This window comes from Mercenaria mercenaria, chromosome 15 (assembly GCF_021730395.1).
Source record: "Mercenaria mercenaria strain notata chromosome 15, MADL_Memer_1, whole genome shotgun sequence".
NCBI lineage: Eukaryota > Metazoa > Mollusca > Bivalvia > Venerida > Veneridae > Mercenaria > Mercenaria mercenaria.
Window position 1 is genome coordinate 61,022,709 of NC_069375.1, and position 17,755 is coordinate 61,040,463.

The following is a 17,755-nucleotide window of genomic DNA, read 5'->3' on the forward strand; positions in this document are numbered from 1 at the left end:
CCTTTTAACAGTTAACGGTACTGTCCAAATTGAAAGATGGACAAGTTTGCTATAGAAATTTAGTAAAATAAGGGTTAATAATCGTGGCATCAATGAATCATTATGTATTAAAAATGGATTATATTACATGATGGCAAGTCAGTAGTTCTGTCCGTCATTTGACACCGTTTTATTTCACTCCCACAACATCAAACATGATAAATATATGAGCCGTGCCATGAGAAAACCAACATAGTGCATTTGCAACAGTGCAGTCTGGTCAGGATCCATGCTGTTTGCTTTCAAGGCCTATTGCAATTAGAAAAAACATTAACGAACAGCATGGATCCAGACCAGACTGCATGGATGTGCAGGCTGGTCTGGATCCGTGCTGGTTGCAAATGCACTGTGTTGGATTTCTCATGGCGCGGCTCATATATAGTTATTCTTAATTGTGATCATGGTATGATTATAATTATAAGTTAAAAAAAGAATGGCAAAAGCTTTTCTCTTAAAAATTCTACCCTGTCCAAACTCAAAATGGTACTTCCCCCCTAAGTGGTTTTATTTTTGTTTTGATTTGCATCTGTGATTGTTATGGCCCTTAGTGATTATTTTTGTCATCATCACAATTTTTTTATGCCCATTTTACTGTCCAGGTTGTTTCAGCTTGCAAATTAATGTGTTATGCTCCGTAAAGTAGCATTCTCATTGCACTGTATAATGTATGTTTTACAAAAAAATATGACATGAATATGAAGGTATGTGCTGCTTTGAGATAGAGTTTTAAAAAATGTAATACTATATTTGATGCACTTTCAGGCGAATTTTTGATGCAAAGTCGTGTGATGAACAAGCCATATGATGTGTTTGGTACATGGTACAACGACTTTTATTTGTTGTCAGGAAACCTTCACTGGACAGGTCATCTCAATTCTTGTTCTGCTATCTGGTTAAATAAGGTATTTATATAATGCTAAAATTGTATTTGGTTTACTGTTAAGTAATTAGTATTTGTTGGGCACTAGACAAACAGGGAATTTTTCTTCTTCGTTGGGATTAAATTTCGTGGATTGACTCAACCACAAAATCCACGAAAATTAGTCCCCCACGAATATTAATGATTTCACAGTACACTTAATTCACAAATTCTGAATTGATTGTAAGGCATACAGAATAATGTTCTAGAGGTATACACACTGCTGACATCACATCAACATTCTGTCTTTGAGTTAGTTCCCTTCTTCACATAAAAGACATTAATATTTTAAGAATTAAAATAATATTTAGCAGAAACATATCTTGAAATATCTATGCACTAGAAATCAGATATTATGCCACATACGATAAATCAGTCATTCGGCAGGCATATAACCTCATCACTGTCAAAATACAAATGAGCAATTTAAAATATACAATAATTGGCAGAACCATGTTTTAATGTATAATACATTAAAAGGTGGTTCTGCCTTATATTATATACTATTGAATTGCTCATTAAAGTGCCAGGGTAACCATCCATAAGAATTTTTAACCATAAGGTGTTAACCCTTTCCATGCTGGACATGATTGGCTCTGCCTTAAATTTGCGACCAGTGTAGATCATGACCAACCTGCACATCCATGCCATCTGATAATGATCTGCACTGTTTGCCATTCAGTCAGCATATTTTTGACAATTAACCCAGCGCCTTTTTCCAGTTAATGGTACTGTCCATTTTTTTGGAAGATGGACAAGTTCTAAACGTTTATAGAAATCTAGCCTGGTAAGGGTTGATTCCTGTTTGTTTTCTGCAGGCCTACCAGGAAACCACATCAGAGGAAGAATCTGTGGTAATGAGACTCTTCAAGTTTTCAAACATCAATGCAAGTTCTATACGTACAATAATGATTGCAAATTGCCTCTCTAATGAAGCAGACGTCCCTTCTGCAGAAGATAAAAATCTCACTGAAGACATTAGTCCTGCTGATAACACATCCCTTGTATCGCTTCCTCTGATTGGTGACTTATTCACCAATCAGGAAGAGGAAGACATAAATGAAGAGCAAGAAGAATCTAATGCTACAGAGGAGGGCAAAGGAGAAAAAACTGCCGCAAAGAAAATAGGGAAAAGTACAAAAGCTTTACAGAGTATTCAGGTGTTTGAAAATGGAGAGTTTATTACAAAATTTCTTGAAGTAGATGCTGATGAGCCAAATAATAAATTGAATGGAACTATCGAGTATAGTAGTGACTATAGACTGGCTGAGACTCCAAAAGGTCTAAAGATGAAGGTAATTTGTGGGGACACGTCTGGGTCAGAGCTGAGTACAAATGGAAACTATTCTGGTTCAGAAATAAGCAGTGTGAATGGTTCCTCAGATGTCTTCGATCATAGTCACTCATCGCTAGATGTTGATATGGGTAAGTTTCTTTTATCACGTACGATGGTAACAACCTTCCCACATTTCTGAAGAAAAGCCTTGAAAATTAAATTTTTTAGTAAAAATGAAGGTATTGTCAAAGAAAATCCTCCTTTCAGTTATTAGACTAAGTAAATGCTTTAATTGCATTTTCTAAATACTACCTTTGTTGCAAGATTTTAAGAGAAATATACCAGTTGTCTTGGATATATCGAGGAAAAGAAAGGCTGAATATCAAGTTTTGGAACCTGATCAGACTATTTCAGGTTGCCACTTCAGGGCATTGGGGCAAAGGTTGTGAGAGGGAAAATTTTCAACAAATAAGGAAAATGAATTTTCTTACCAAAATTATGAAGTGGTCAGGATATCTGATAAAAAACCCATATTTTGATAGAGTTTGATTGAATTGACTTACATAATATATTTGAAAATGCATTTATGTTACAATTTTAACTACAATATACAAATCTTTTATATACAAATGTGTTACTTGAAATGTAAATAGTGCCTAGCTTTATACACAAGTGTCTGCTTGTCTAAGGTGACGGTTAGGAAGCCTGCCAGCTTAGCTCAAAAGGGACAGCCCAGATCTACAGATCATTATGTGTCCTGAGTTTGATCCTCAGGTTAGGGGCATGTTTTCCATGAAGATTTGATAAAAGACATTTCTCCACCTATGATTCATGTGGGGCAGTTGGCAGTTACTTGTGGAGAAGAGGTTTGTACTTGTACAGAATCCTGGAATACTGGTTAGGTTAACTGCCCGCCATTGCATAACTGAAATACTGTTGAAAAACTGCATTAAACCTTAAAACACAAACAAACCATTAGGGCAGTTGGGGCTGTAATTGTATAAAAGTATGTTCTATACACATGTAGGTGCGAAAAGCAGCCGTTCAGACATTGAAGATAGCCAGACAGATCAGATGCAGACTATGAAACTTACCTGGAGACAGTCCAGTCCATGCACTGCCGAGCATGTACAGTTTGCGCTCTCTGACTTTGCTCCATTGGCGCTGGAAGAAAATTCCGATTCGCCAATGTTAAGTCCGAGACCTGACCCAAGATCAATAGAATTACAGTCTGATAGGAATAGTGAAAGTTCGTTAGAGTCCCAGTCTACAGGATATGGTCAAGTTTTTGAGGATGACCAGTCTGTTAATGAAAGACAACCCTCAGGATTAGTGGATTCTTCCACTGAAACTATAACAGGTATAGCACATTTGAATTATTTTTGGAAGATACCATGTATAACAGGAAAGGTAGGTTCTTAAAATACTGTATTTTCCAGTGTTTGTTCTAAAGATAGCCCTCTTGATTTTGGATTCTTCTGCTGAAGCTGTACATGTTTGGAACCTGAAACAAAGAGTCAGTGTGAGCTATTGGTATTTGTGTATGGTTGGGCATCTGTCAACAACAATTTTACTTTACATTTTCTCCTCTGAAACTTTCAGTTAGAACTGCACCAGACTTGGTCAGTAGTATCCTAGCAAGGTCCTCTCTGAGTTCTGTTAATCCTCCGCCAGGAGTGTTGTGGGGATGGGGGGGTATAGGAATGGTCTCTGTCCGATCGTCCATCCTTCCATCTTTCGTCCTTCTGTCCGTAACATGTCTGATCTGTATCTCCTAAACCCCTTGAAGGATTTTCATGAAACTTTGGTCAAATGATCACCTCATCAAGATGATGTGCAGAACTTGTGAGTCAGCCATGTCGGCTGAAGGTCAAGATCACAGCTCAGGGTCAAATGTTTGAGTCTTCCATTTTGTATCCGCTCTGCATCTCTTAAACTCGTGGAGGAATTTCTAGAAACTTGGGTCAAATGATCACCTCATCAAGACGATGTGCAGAACTTGTGAGTCAGCCATATCAGCTTAAGGTCAAGGTCACAACTCTGGGTCAAATGTTTGAGCCTTCTATTTTGTGTCCGCTCTGTATCTCCTAAACCTCTTGAAGGAATTTCTAGAAACTTGAGTCAAAATTTAATGATCACCTCATCAAGACTATGTACAGAACTCTTGCATCGGCCATGTTGGCCCAAGGTCAAGGTCACAGCTCAAGGTCAAAGATTTGAGCCTTCCATTTTATGTCTGCTCTTATCTCCTAAACCCCTTGAAGGATTTTAATATGACTTGGTTGTAATATACCCTTTATCAAGACAATGTGCACAATTCAAAATTCACCTCTACCAGTTTAAGGTCAAGGTAACAACTGGAATGTTTAAATGTTCCACCCAATACAGGTGCCTGAGAGCCAGATATTACCATTTGCACCTTTACCAGAGATAGATTCTTTTCCATGCATACCATATTTTACAAATAATAGAAGAAATGAAATCAAATGACTGCTTTTCTGAAAAGGACTATTTATCATAGCGACAGGAATTGAACCCGGACTGCTGCAGCAATAGAGAAATTTTCCACTGTTATTTCCAATACTGCTATCGAGGGTTTAGTGTTCAATGTGTGTTAGTTATAGATATTTATAATCGAGGCAATTTACCCCAAGTAAAGCGTTACAAACGCTTTTCAATTTTCAGCATAAAAAGTGTTAAAACAAATAATTCTAGTGTGCTCCTGTAACATATAGTCTGTTAGTAATTAAGTTTCAAAGCATTCTTACAAAGTATAGCATTAATTTCCAGATATCTAAAAAAAATATATTTTGTTTTCAAACGATCTGGAGGTTAGTGCCTTAAAGCTGCGCAGGGGATCTGGAGACAGCCTGTAGAGGGTCATGTTCAGATTACCTTTCTGCTAACCAATTAGAACCTTGCTTTCAACATTTTAAAAGTGAAAGTAGAAAATTGAAAACAAATCTATACTTGGGCTAAGATTCCAGTTTTCGTTAAGTAATTATCACAGCTTTATGATTCTTACAATGACCACGTCTCGTAATTTCTAAATTATGACATAATAGATATGGTTGAATCTACAACTAGGAAACAAAACATTGTGGTAAATAAATATCTTACGTGCCATTTTGAAGGTTAAGACAAAGTTTTGTTGAAACCAGTTGTCGAATTGGGTCAAATAAAAATAGATTGGTGGAAATAAAAATAGAGATCATATTGGAAATCTGATAACACAAGAATATTAATTTGAATGGGCAACCATCAGATTTAACATTTATGAAGATCGAGTATTTTAGTCAGATTGTCACAAAGCATAATGTCAAAGTATATCTTTTGATTGTTTATTTGGCATTTCCACACATGCAATATGACTGTAACCATGGAAACAGTATATCTGAAACCACAAGACAAATTTAAGATAAGTTATATAGTAGTTTTGTCTGAAAAAACAGTTTCATTGGAATTGAAGAGGTCTTTCAGCAAGACCAGAGTTATGGCCCTTGATTTAGTCAAAAATGTGCATGAAAATATTGTGTAAAAGTATTTAACCTAGGATTATGCTTCTAAGGGATTTCATTAAGCCAAACCAGAGATTTGGTCCTCAGATTAATCATAAATATAAACTTTAAAAGCAGAAATTTTCACGAGGGTTTAATTTTCGTGTTTGATAAAATTGTAATATAGTAGTTTTTGTTTGCAGGAGAGCCACTCGAGGTTCAGAACGAAAGGGTAGCAGAAGTATCTGGTCAGTCTTCAGGATATAAATATAGTCCTAAACGTGTTCTGCACGGGCAACAACAGCAACATGGCGAGCGAGTCCGGGATCCATCAACTTGTGAGCAGGAACTTAAGTCCCAGCCTCACATTGGCATAGATACGGCTTCGAGTTCGAGTGACAGTCTGGAACTGCCAGAAAAAACTCCACGCTTGGCATTCTGTTGTGTGGATTATAAAAAGAAAAAGATTGTGCCATTGAAGCAAACACTTGCTGCAAATGGTGCTTCTAATAGAAATTTAAAATCTAGAACTTGTTTAAGCAGAAATTCTGTTGAAACTTTTGAAGATAAGAATATGTCAGAAGTGAAATCGGATGTTGCCAAAAGTCAGAGTGAGAATACGGGTAAAAATATTCCGTCAAGAATGTGTTTAGGGAGACAGTCTATGGAAACTGTTGAAGATGTGCCAAAATCGGAGGTCGGAGTTGAAAGTAATCCAGTAAGGACCCAATCAAAAATGTGTACAAGTACGGAGAACCAGTCTGGATCAGATTTAGGAATAGACTGTGTGCCTGGACGAGTTCAGTCCAGAATCTGTGCTGGAATAGGTACTGCTTCGATGGAAAATATGGATTACCAGTCCAGTGATAGTGAAGTGAAAGTAAAATGTAAACCAGTCCGAAATACTTGCAATATGCAGTCAGAGACCACATCTGTGACTATATCTTCAAGTAGCAGTCATTCAAATGTTTATAAATCGGCAGAAAGTGTTCCAAAACTGAAATACAAAAGTAAAAGAGCTAAGAAAAAGAAATCGCGAAAAGTGAAAGACAAATATTTAATATTCACGAAAGGTTCAGAGACTTATACTCCACACCAGATTGGAATTAAACGAATCAAACCTTTCAGTGACGATGGATCTCGTCTGCTGCCAAATGTTTCAGAAAACACACATCATCTGGAACAAGGGGATGATGTTTACGATGATGTTGATCATTTGATTGATATGCATGGTCACATCATTGGGATGACTTTGTCACCTGACCAAAGGTAAGACAGAAACTCGGCAGTTAAATTCTTCCAAATAAGTGTAGCATTTTGATGACTTGAATTATGGTCACGGTCTTGTTTTGCAGTTAAGTGCAGTATTTTGGTGACTTGAATTATGGTCAACATCTTGAAATTCAAATCACCTTGGTACTTTTCAGACTTAACTTATGGTCACGGTCTTGACTTCCAGATAAATGTAGTATTTTGGAGACTTTAATTATGGTCAACTCAAGGCTTTGCCTTCAAGATAAGTGTAGTATTTTTGTGACTTGAATAAGGTCAAGGCATTGCCTTCCACATAAGTGCAGTATTTTGGTGTCTTGAATTATGGTCAAGGCCTTGCCTTCCAGATAAGTGCAGTATTTTGTTGACTTGATTAATGGTCAAGATCTTGCCTTCCAGATAAGTGCAGTATTTTGTTGACTTGAATAATGGCCAAGGCCTTGCCTTCCAGATAAGTGCAGTATTTTGATATCTTGAATTATGATAAAGGCCTTGCCTTCCAGATAAGTGCATTATTTTGTTGACTTGATTAATGGTCAAGACCTTGCTTTCCAGATAAGTGTAGTATTTATGGTCAAGGTCTTGCCTTCTATGTAAGTGCAGTATTTGGTTGCCTTAAAGTATGGTCAAAGTTGACTTACTGATGTAGTATTTTGTTGAAGTTAATTTTTCCAGGGTCCTTCCTTCCAGGTAAGTACATATTGTAATGGCTTGAATTATGGTCAAGGTTAACTTTTGGATGAGTGCAGTAGTTCATTGACCGGTTCGTCTTCTAGATTTTATTCAATTTGTAGCTTTTATCCAGAATACCTGTTTTCACTAACATATACATGTACTTACAGGTACCTGTATGTGAATAGCCGGCCCTGGCCAAAGAATTACCACATTGAAAACCCACTGTATCCACCACCAATAGCACAAGAGATCGATATACATGTTATTGATCTCCTCAATATGCGAGAAGTCGGCACAATGCACAGAGCGCATAAGGCGTACACATCTAATGATGAGTGCTTCTTCATATTTCTTGATGTTTGTGAGGAATATGTTGCAAGGTATGAGTTTTATTACCTTACAGCAGTCTATTAGATTGTTTGGTTTGAGGTTAAAAGTCTTTCTTTTTTTCAACAAAATTAATATTTTTTTTCAGTTACATTGTGAAATCATTAATATTCGTGGGGGACTAATTTTCGTGGATTTCGTGGTTGAGTCAATCCACGAAATTTAAACCCAACGAACAAGTAAAATTCCTATTCATCTTATGTTCAAAAGTTGAAATCCACGAATTGATATCCCCACTAAATTGCTGTTTTGACCAAAACCACGAAATTTCATGCCCATGAAATTAAATGATTTCACAGTAACTGTGGTAAGTTAAGTTTAAAGGTGTTCCTGGATTCTTTATAAGTACTGACCTGTAAACGACAACTTCCCCACATTATATTAGACTGAGGTAAATGACAAATGGCATGACTTATGTCAAGTAAGGCGTACCGTCTTATGTCTTATGTCAAATCTTCAGGGAGAGCATTCACCTCTATTGGCATCAAACTGTTAGCTCTCTGTTAGCATTTATACTGCCTACTGGGCTTATGGGGCAGGCTTTTGAATACAACTAAAATAGATCTAAGAGTCCTGTCCCACAGTTTCATGTATAGTTGGTAAAAATACACCTTATACTGCAGACATCAAAATCCATATTGCATAAGATGGAGGTCCTATTTTGTCAGGACTACTTTCATTAATATTCCTGACCTAGGTCAAACGTCACTTCCCAAGGATACAAAAATAGTTCTGGAAAACTAGCAAAAACACAGAAAATACACTTCACTGCAGCAGTGAAATACATTTTTTGCCATTAAAATAAAAAAAAAAAAAATGAAAATATGTATTATATTACAATGAAATCGTTGTTTATTCTAGTGGTGCTGAAGATAAGCACGGCTACCTATGGGACCGTCACTATGGTTTATGCCTCCACAAGTACCCACACACAGATGTTGTTAACTCAGTAGCATTTAATCCTGCTGATCCGGAAGTCCTTGTTACAGTCAGTGATGATTTCTCCATTAAAATATGGCGTTCACTGAGTCGTGAAAAGGAGGTATTGTGAAATTAAAGTTTGCAAGTGGTGGTTCAAATATTACACCTAGTAATAAGTCTTTTCAAAAGCTGAGTGCAAAGATATTGTATCTTATTTATTTATATACATGTACAGTTACAAAAGTTTCCCAGTCATCCTTCAGTTGATTAAATGATTGTGTCAGAAACTACAAGCTGATTATCTGTAAAGCCTTAATTTCTCTGCATTAATGAAATGAGCCACGCCATGAGAAAACCAACATAGTGTGTTTGCGACCAGCATGGATCCAGACCAGCCTGCACATACGCGCAGTCTGGTCAGGATCCATGCTGTTCCCTTTCAAAGCCTGTTGCAATTAGAGAAACTGTTAGCGAACAGCATAGATGCGCAGGCTGGTCTGGATCCATGCTGGTCACAAACGTACAATGTTGGTTTTCTCATGGCATGGCTCAAATGTTCTTGATTGTCCATGCAAGATATTCAAGGCATCACCAGATTCAGTTTCTGTAGTGAATCACAACTTGAACAGAATATGAATAAAAGATAGTCACTGTGGAGGAAATGTCTTCATGAAATTCTTTCATTTTATTCAGTTTAATTTTGGGTAATCTTCTATCAACTTTCCCTCTGTTTGAGATAAACATTCATTCCTTCAATTTTCTATTTCTCCAGGTCGTCAAAGCATTCAACAAAGAGCATAGTATACGTGTGAAACATGTGCAGGCTCTGATGTCAGAAACTAGCGAATTTGATGAAAAAATCTGCGGTGGCAACGAAAATACGTGTATGTGAGATTGTTATGGTGATTGATCAGTTTGTTGATCATATCGTATAGCAAGGAGTTCCACTGTGAAGATCATTTTGACCATTCTCTTGGTGTAACTTTCTAGCCAAAATGTCGGCATAGGACATACATCTGTAGAGCTGCACTGCTGGAAAGAGTGTTTTTAGCTCACCTGTCACAAAGTGACAAGGTGAGCTTTTGTGATCGCGCGGCGTCTGTCGTCCGTCGTCCGTCCGTCCGTGCGTGCGTGCGTGCGTGCGTGCGTGCGTCCGTAAACTTTTGCTTGTGACCCCTCTAGAGGTCACATTTTTCATGGGATCTTTATGAAAGTTGGTCAGAATGTTCATCTTGATGATATCTAGGTCAAGTTCGAAACTGGGTCACGTGCCATCAAAAACTAGGTCAGTAGGTCTAAAAATAGAAAAACCTTGTGACCTCTCTAGAGGCCATATATTTCACAAGATCTTCATGAAAATTGGTCAGAATGTTCACCTTGATGATATCTAGGTCAAGTTCGAAACTGGGTCATGTGGGGTCAAAAACTAGGTCAGTAGGTCTAAAAATAGAAAAACCTTGTGACCTCTCTAGAGGCCATATTTTTCATGAGATCTTCATGAATATTGGTCAGAATGTTCACCTTGATGATATCTAGGTCAAGTTCGAAACTGGGTCACGTGGGGTCAAAAACTAGGTCATTAGGTCTAAAAATAGAAAAACCTTTTGACCTCTCTAGAGGCCATATTTCTCAATGGATCTTCATGAAAATTGGTCAGAATGTTCACCTTGATGATATCTAGGTCAAGTTCGAAACTGGGTCACATGGGGGTAAAAACTAGGTCAGTAGATCTAAAAATAGAAAAACCTTGTGACCTCTCTAGAGGCCATATTTTTCATGACATCTTCATGAATATTGGTCAGAATGTTCACCTTGATGATATCTAGGTCAAGTTTGATACTGGGTCATGTTGGATCAAAAACTAGGTCAGTAGGTCTAAAAATAGAAAAACCTTGTGACCTCTCTAGAGGCCATATTTCTCAATGGATCTTCATGAAAATTGGTCAGAATGGTCACCTTGATGATATCTAGGTCAAGTTCGAAACTGGGTCACGTGCCATCAAAAACTAGGTCAGTAGGTCTAAAAATAGAAAAACCTTGTGACCTCTCTAGAGGCCATATATTTCACAAGATCTTCATGAAAATTGGTCAGAATGTTCACCTTGATGATATCTAGATCAAGTTCGAAACTGGGTCATGTGGGGTCAAAAACTAGGTCAGTAGGTCTAAAAATAGAAAAACCTTGTGACCTCTCTAGAGGCCATATTTTTCATGAGATCTTCATGAATATTGGTCAGAATGTTCACCTTGATGATATCTAGGTCAAGTTCGAAACTGGGTCACGTGGGTCAAAAACTAGGTCATTAGGTCTAAAAATAGAAAACCTTTTGACCTCTCTAGAGGCCATATTTCTCAATGGATCTTCATGAAAATTGGTCAGAATGTTCACCTTGATGATATCTAGGTCAAGTTCGAAACTGGGTCACATGGGGGTAAAAACTAGGTCAGTAGATCTAAAAATAGAAAAACCTTGTGACCTCTCTAGAGGCCATATTTTTCATGACATCTTCATGAATATTGGTCAGAATGTTCACCTTGATGATATCTAGGTCAAGTTTGATACTGGGTCATGTTGGATCAAAAACTAGGTCAGTAGGTCTAAAAATAGAAAAACCTTGTGACCTCTCTAGAGGCCATATTTCTCAATGGATCTTCATGAAAATTGGTCAGAATGGTCACCTTGATGATATCTAGGTCAAGTTCGAAACTGGGTCACGTGGGGTCAAAAACTAGGTCAGTAGGTCTAAAAATAGAAAAACCTTGTGACCTCTCTAGAGGCCATATTTTTCAATGGATCTTCAGGAAAATTGGTCAGAATGTTTACCTTGATGATATCTAGATCAAGTTCGAAACTGGGTCACATGGGGTTAAAAACTAGGTCAGTAGATCTAAAAATAGAAAAACCTTGTGACCTCTCTAGAGGCCATATTTTTCATGAGATCTTCATGAATATTGGTCAGAATGTTCACCTTGATGATATCTAGGTCAGGTTCGAAACTGGGTCACGTGGGGTCAAAAACTAGGTCAGTAGGTCTAAAAATAGAAAAACCTTGTGACCTCTCTAGAGGCCATATTTCTCAATGGATCTTCATGAAAACTGGTGAGAATGTTCAGCTTGATGATATCTAGGTCAGGTTTGTAACTGGGTCATGTGCGGTCAAAAACTAGGTCAGTAGGTCTAAAAATAGAAAAACCTTGTGACCTCTCTAGAGGCCATATTTTTCACGAGATCTTCATGAAAATTGGTGAGAATGTTCACCTTGATGATATCTAGGTCAAGTTTAAAAGTGGGTTACGTGCCTTCAAAAACTAGGTCATTAGGTCAAATAATAGAAAAATCTTGTGACCTCTCTAGAGGCCATATTTTTCAATGGATCTTCATGAAAATTGGTCAGAATTTTTTATCTTGATGATATCTAGGTCACATGTGCTCAAAAACTACGTCACTATGTCAGATAATAGAAATAACGACATCATACTCAGTTCAACACTGGGTCATGTGGGGATAGGTGAGCGATTCAGGACCATCATGGTCCTCTTGTTTTTTTTTGCTGCACACAGGTTGTTGATGTTTAGAGGTGAACTTGATAATAAACTGTCCTAGTCAGAAAAAATGTTACAGTATACTGAATAATTTTGCATAGAATTCACCAGAGTGTTTGAGTTTTAGGAAATAATACAAAGTGATATTAACAAACATTTTGATTTCACAAAAAAATGCGAGACCAAATATTTTCAAAGTCCTTAGACATCTTTTGCATTATGAACTGACCTCTCAGAGCAAGTTTCATAACTTTGGGTTACATTTTAAGTTTACATTTAAACAGTTTTATCGGGAACTATTATACAGAATACTTTTAGACTGCTTATAAGTCTTCAACATCATTAATTAACCATTCTGAGCCAGGTTCCATTATCACTGACTTGCTGTTTACAAAGTTATGCCCATTTTTTTTCAACCAGAATTTTGTTAAAATTTGTATGTAAGTTTTTGTTGGGTGGAATTGCTTGAAATAATCAGGCACGTTGTCATTAGACAGCTGTTGTTAGTATTCTGTGAAATCATTTAATTTCGTGGGCATGAAATTTCGTGGTATTGATCAGAACGGCAATTTAGTGGGGATATGAATTCGTGGATTTCAGCTTTTATTCATAAAATGAATGGGAATTTTACTTGTTCTTTGGGACTAAATTTCGTGGATTGACTCAACCACGAAATCCACGAAAAATAGTCCCCCACGAATATTAATGTTTTCACAGTATTTAAATACAAATGTTGATATTTTTACTCTTTGTTTGATAAGTGTGCAATATTGTTCTTATACCGATTGTTTCTCCTCTGGAAAATTTGTATTTATTTCATTAGATTTGCTTCCTTATGTTGTGATTTTTGTTTGTTGTAGACCTTTAAAGCTACTTGCCCACAGTTTGGGTGAAATTTTAGAACACGTTTGTTTCCACCAAATTGGGCATGGAATGTATATATTAGACTGAAAAATGATAAAATGGGTGAAAATATAACTTAATGCTAGATACTGATAAAAATGCAAGTAGAATGTAAAATTTCAATAGCTTTGCAATGGTTCACTAACTTCTGCGCCATCTTTTTGATTATTTATAAGAATATCTTGCAAGAATCATATGTCAATAAGTTTGAAAGTTTATACCAGACTTTCAGAGTACTCCATATTTTATGGAGTTTTGAAAGAAATTAGTTTTTGCCTAAAATATGTGGGTTAGTCCCTTTAAGTATATTGGTGTCTTCTGAAATGTGTATACTAAATTTTTTAACACAGCTTAATTAGTCATTCCTTAAAGATTGGCAGCCTGTATAAAAAAAAACGGTTGAAATGTGTAAATTTTTTAACACAGCTTAATTAGTCATTCCTTAAAGACTGGCAGCCTGTATAAAAAAAAAAAACTGTTGAAATGTGTAAATTTTTTAACACAGCTTAATTAGTCATTCCTTAAAGATTGGCAGCCTGTATAAAAAAAATGGTTGAAATGTGTAAATTTTTTAACACAGCTTAATTAGTTATTTCTTAAAGATTGGCAGCCTGTATATAAAAATGGTTGAAATGTGTAAATTTTTTAAAACAGCTTAATTAGTCATTCCTTAAAGATTGGCAGCCTGTACAAAAAAAATGGTTGAAATGTGTAAATTTTTTAAAACAGCTTAATTAGTCATTCCTTAAAGATTGGCAGCCTGTACAAAAAAAATGGTTGAAATGTGTAAATTTTTTAAAACAGCTTAATTAGTTATTCCTTAAAGATTGGCAGCCGGTATAAAAAAATGGTTGAAATGTGAATTTTTTTTAACACAGCTTAATTAATCATTCATTAAAGATTGGCAGCCTGTATAAAAAATGATGAAAGAAAAATGCCAAAACGATTTGGAAAAATATCATTGGCTGGTTTATGCAGCTTATTTACCAGTTTGATAATTATGCAGTTATTGACTCATGGGCCATGCGATATGATGTGATATTCACCAAAGAAGGCAGTATTGACCTAGGTGATAATGGAGGTCAATGTGGCCTTCTTCTGGTGAATAATGACATATACATTGGACTGCTTTATTTTAGCAAAGTAACATTTTCTGATCTAATTTTAGGAAACAGCATTCGTGTTTTTAGTACATTAGATTGTGAATAAAAGACCATACTTCATGTTAACAAAACCGTTCTAATTTGAGCCGCGCCATGAGAAAATCAGCATAATGGCTTTGCGAACAGCATGTTGGTTTTCTCATGGCGCAGCTCAAATGCTTGTTTCTGTTAAAACACATGTTCGCTAAAATGATGTCAAGTTGAAGTGTGATGACTTCAATATTTTTACTGTGGTACTAATTTTATCAACTGTTTTATAATAAGAGCATATTAGAATCGAAATGTACAGAAAAATTGTGTTTTATTTAAATTAATACACTCAAATCGGTTATACATCCCCAAGAGTATTTATCTTGGGCTGCGCCCATGTGAAATGATCCCGTGGACGTATAATCTATTTTCGTACAAATGTAACGTTAAAACACAGATTTTCTATACATTGTTTCCTAATTCACTTGATATTGTTACTGGTATTCTTATGATATCTTCTTGATGGAGTCTAAAATAATAAAAATTTAAAAATGCTGTGAATGGGAGTTTGTCTTCTTTCTTAAACTGGGAACCAACCAGTATTTCACAGATTTAGACCTTTAACTGGGAACCAGCCAGTATTTCCCAGATTTAGACATTTCTTTAACTGGGAACCAACCAGTATTTCACAGATTTAGACATTTCTTTAACTTGGAACCAACCAGTATTTCACAGATTTAGACATTTATTTAACTGGGAACTCACAGACTTAGACATTTCTTTAACTGGGAACCAACCAATATTTCACAGATTTAGACAGCGTAAATATAATACCAACAGATGAAATTTCAGTCTTACGTTTTGCTTATCAGCATGTAATCTTAATTTTATTTTTAAAAAAAGATATGTAATAGTTAATAAGCATTTTGATAAAAATCAAAACTCAATTACCGACTGGTATCCTGTGGTGTACTGGTGACTTTGATACCTGTTAATAGTACCTTCTATATTATGATCATGTGTGCTTATCACATTTTATGCAGCATTTAGTTTCATTGTATAAATAAGAGTTTATTTATGTTGTTCATCATCATGTCTCGAAAATATTCCAGATATTGTCCATATATTCATAACTTTATCATGACATCACAGTACAATAGGGGTTCTAACTGACCAATCAGAGAGCTGCATTTTCGAGTACCTGCCAGTTTCCACTTGGAAAAAACGAAGTATACGAAGTATTACAATGAATATATAGTGACTTTAGAAATAAATATCACATTATTTTAGAAATCAAATTAAGATTTTTCACTGCACATGCCCCAGATGATGCTACAAACAAAAAACTTTGAAGTTTCATTGAAATATCAATATTATATTGATTCAAAGAGCTATAAAAATAAATAGATCGGCAACTTGAAAGGCATATAGAGCAAATCTCACCACAATAACGTGACAACTGAATGAGATCTCGATTACCGGAAGTGACGCGTTCTCCACGCGCCATTTTGTATGCAAAAGAAAGACACGGCCAATTATTCATCGGTAAATTAATTATCACCATATGAACATGCTTCTTTTGATAGTGAGAAACGTGTATTTTGTGTCTTAAGACTATTTCACATTAAACTATTGTTGTTTTAGAAGATAACATGTATTCTAAATATAGTTTTAAAGGTATAAATTGTACGCTTCACTAAGATAACGCCAATTCACGCTCTGACACGAGATCACGTGAGATTACAACCAGTTGTCATTCTGTGTATTTTATACTTCTTTGATTGATTTCATAAATTTCTTTTTTGTTTGAAATTTGAGATTTTAAACAGGGAGTCTATGATAAAGTCCGAGTAAAATGTAATCATTACTCAAGTTAAATTAGTATCATTCTGCAATGTTTTGGACATGTTAAAATTATGAATTGTGTAAATACCATTGAATGGCTTTTATCACCACTGCTTTACTGCTTCCATTTCATATGCCTGTTGTGGAAAAATGGATGTATTTCTTAATGGCGCATCTGTCCAGCCATCCGTCATAATTCTTGTCAGAACATAACTTCATTGCCATGAAAGGTATTGACTTTTTGAACCTGCTCTGTAGGTCAAAGGTCAAGGTCACAAAATGAGCTCAAAGGTCAAAACTGTCCATCATACTGTAAAATCATTTAATTTTTTGGTTATGAAATTTCATGGTTTTGGTCAAAGCAGCAATTTCATGGGGATGGGAATTTGTGGATTTCAACTTTTGAACAAAATGAATGGGAATTTTACTTGATCATTGGGATTAAATTTCGTGGATTGACTCAACCACGAAATCCATGAAAATTAGTCCCCCACAAATATCAAAGATTTCACAGTATTAGTGTCTGGAGCATAACTTATCAACCAATCAGGGTATTGACTTCAAACTTGGCATTAGGTAGGTATTGATGAGACAGTATGCAGAGTGCTTAAACCAGGGTGGTAGGTCAAAGGTCAGTGTCAAATCTGCCCATCATATTTGGTGTCCAGAGCATAATAGTGTCCAAAGCATAACTTAAAAAAATTAAAAAGAAAGCAATCATTTCATATATCTAAACATTTCACTCCAGTTTGTTAACATAGTTTTTATGTACACTACAAAATTTGATAATTAATTATACAGCAATGGAGACAACTGCAGTTGACTAAGGTACCTTCAGGCCTGGGATTTTTTAGGCCTGGTCTCGATTTCAGGCTTTCGACTGCCAGAATTTCCCTGTATAACTCTGTTGAAAGAGAACATTTCAGGCTTTAGAATGTAAATTTTCAGGCTTTTAGTTTTTTCCAAATTCCTGGCCTGACCTTGTGGAAAAGCTGTCCACAGCGTGTAGGGAAAGCCCGTAAGCTGAACTTCTCAAAAAAAATTGTTGCTCAGACAAATTGAACGTTATTTTTGTTTTTCAACAGAAAGGATTTGGCAAATGAAAATACGCCTGTATTATTAATACATATGACAGAAAACACTTTTAATTTTAAAGAACAGTGTTTTCCAAGTTGCAAATATTTTTACGCATGCCACTACTTACAGAAAAAAACAAGAGGACTTAGTGTAAACCATATCGTAATATTATTCTGCCTATCTAGGCAATGTATAATTTGGTACTAGAACAGTTGTTTTTATTGTGTTTGGTATTTTTGTCTTATTCTTTGTTTTGTTTTGTTTTGTT

At 35.9% G+C, this 17,755-nt stretch overlaps 1 protein-coding gene across 3 annotated transcripts in view; it reads left to right on the forward strand.

Annotated features, from left to right (window-relative positions):
- The window catches only part of LOC123524702 (uncharacterized), a 32,153-nt gene extending 17,027 nt beyond the window's left edge, over positions 1 to 15,126 (forward strand). For 2 of the 3 annotated variants that reach the window (XM_053525378.1, XM_053525379.1), the window contains exons 5-11: positions 802 to 941; positions 1,777 to 2,383; positions 3,262 to 3,594; positions 5,935 to 7,000; positions 7,846 to 8,058; positions 8,927 to 9,107; positions 9,759 to 15,126. In XM_053525378.1, coding sequence (XP_053381353.1) covers positions 802 to 941; positions 1,777 to 2,383; positions 3,262 to 3,594; positions 5,935 to 7,000; positions 7,846 to 8,058; positions 8,927 to 9,107; positions 9,759 to 9,878 — 2,660 coding nt within the window. In that variant the 3' untranslated portion in view covers positions 9,879 to 15,126. The remainder of the gene's footprint in view (positions 1 to 801; positions 942 to 1,776; positions 2,384 to 3,261; positions 3,595 to 5,934; positions 7,001 to 7,845; positions 8,059 to 8,926; positions 9,108 to 9,758) is intronic. The other variant, XR_008367475.1, reaches the window with a different exon arrangement.
- Positions 15,127 to 17,755: the final 2,629 nt, after the last annotated feature.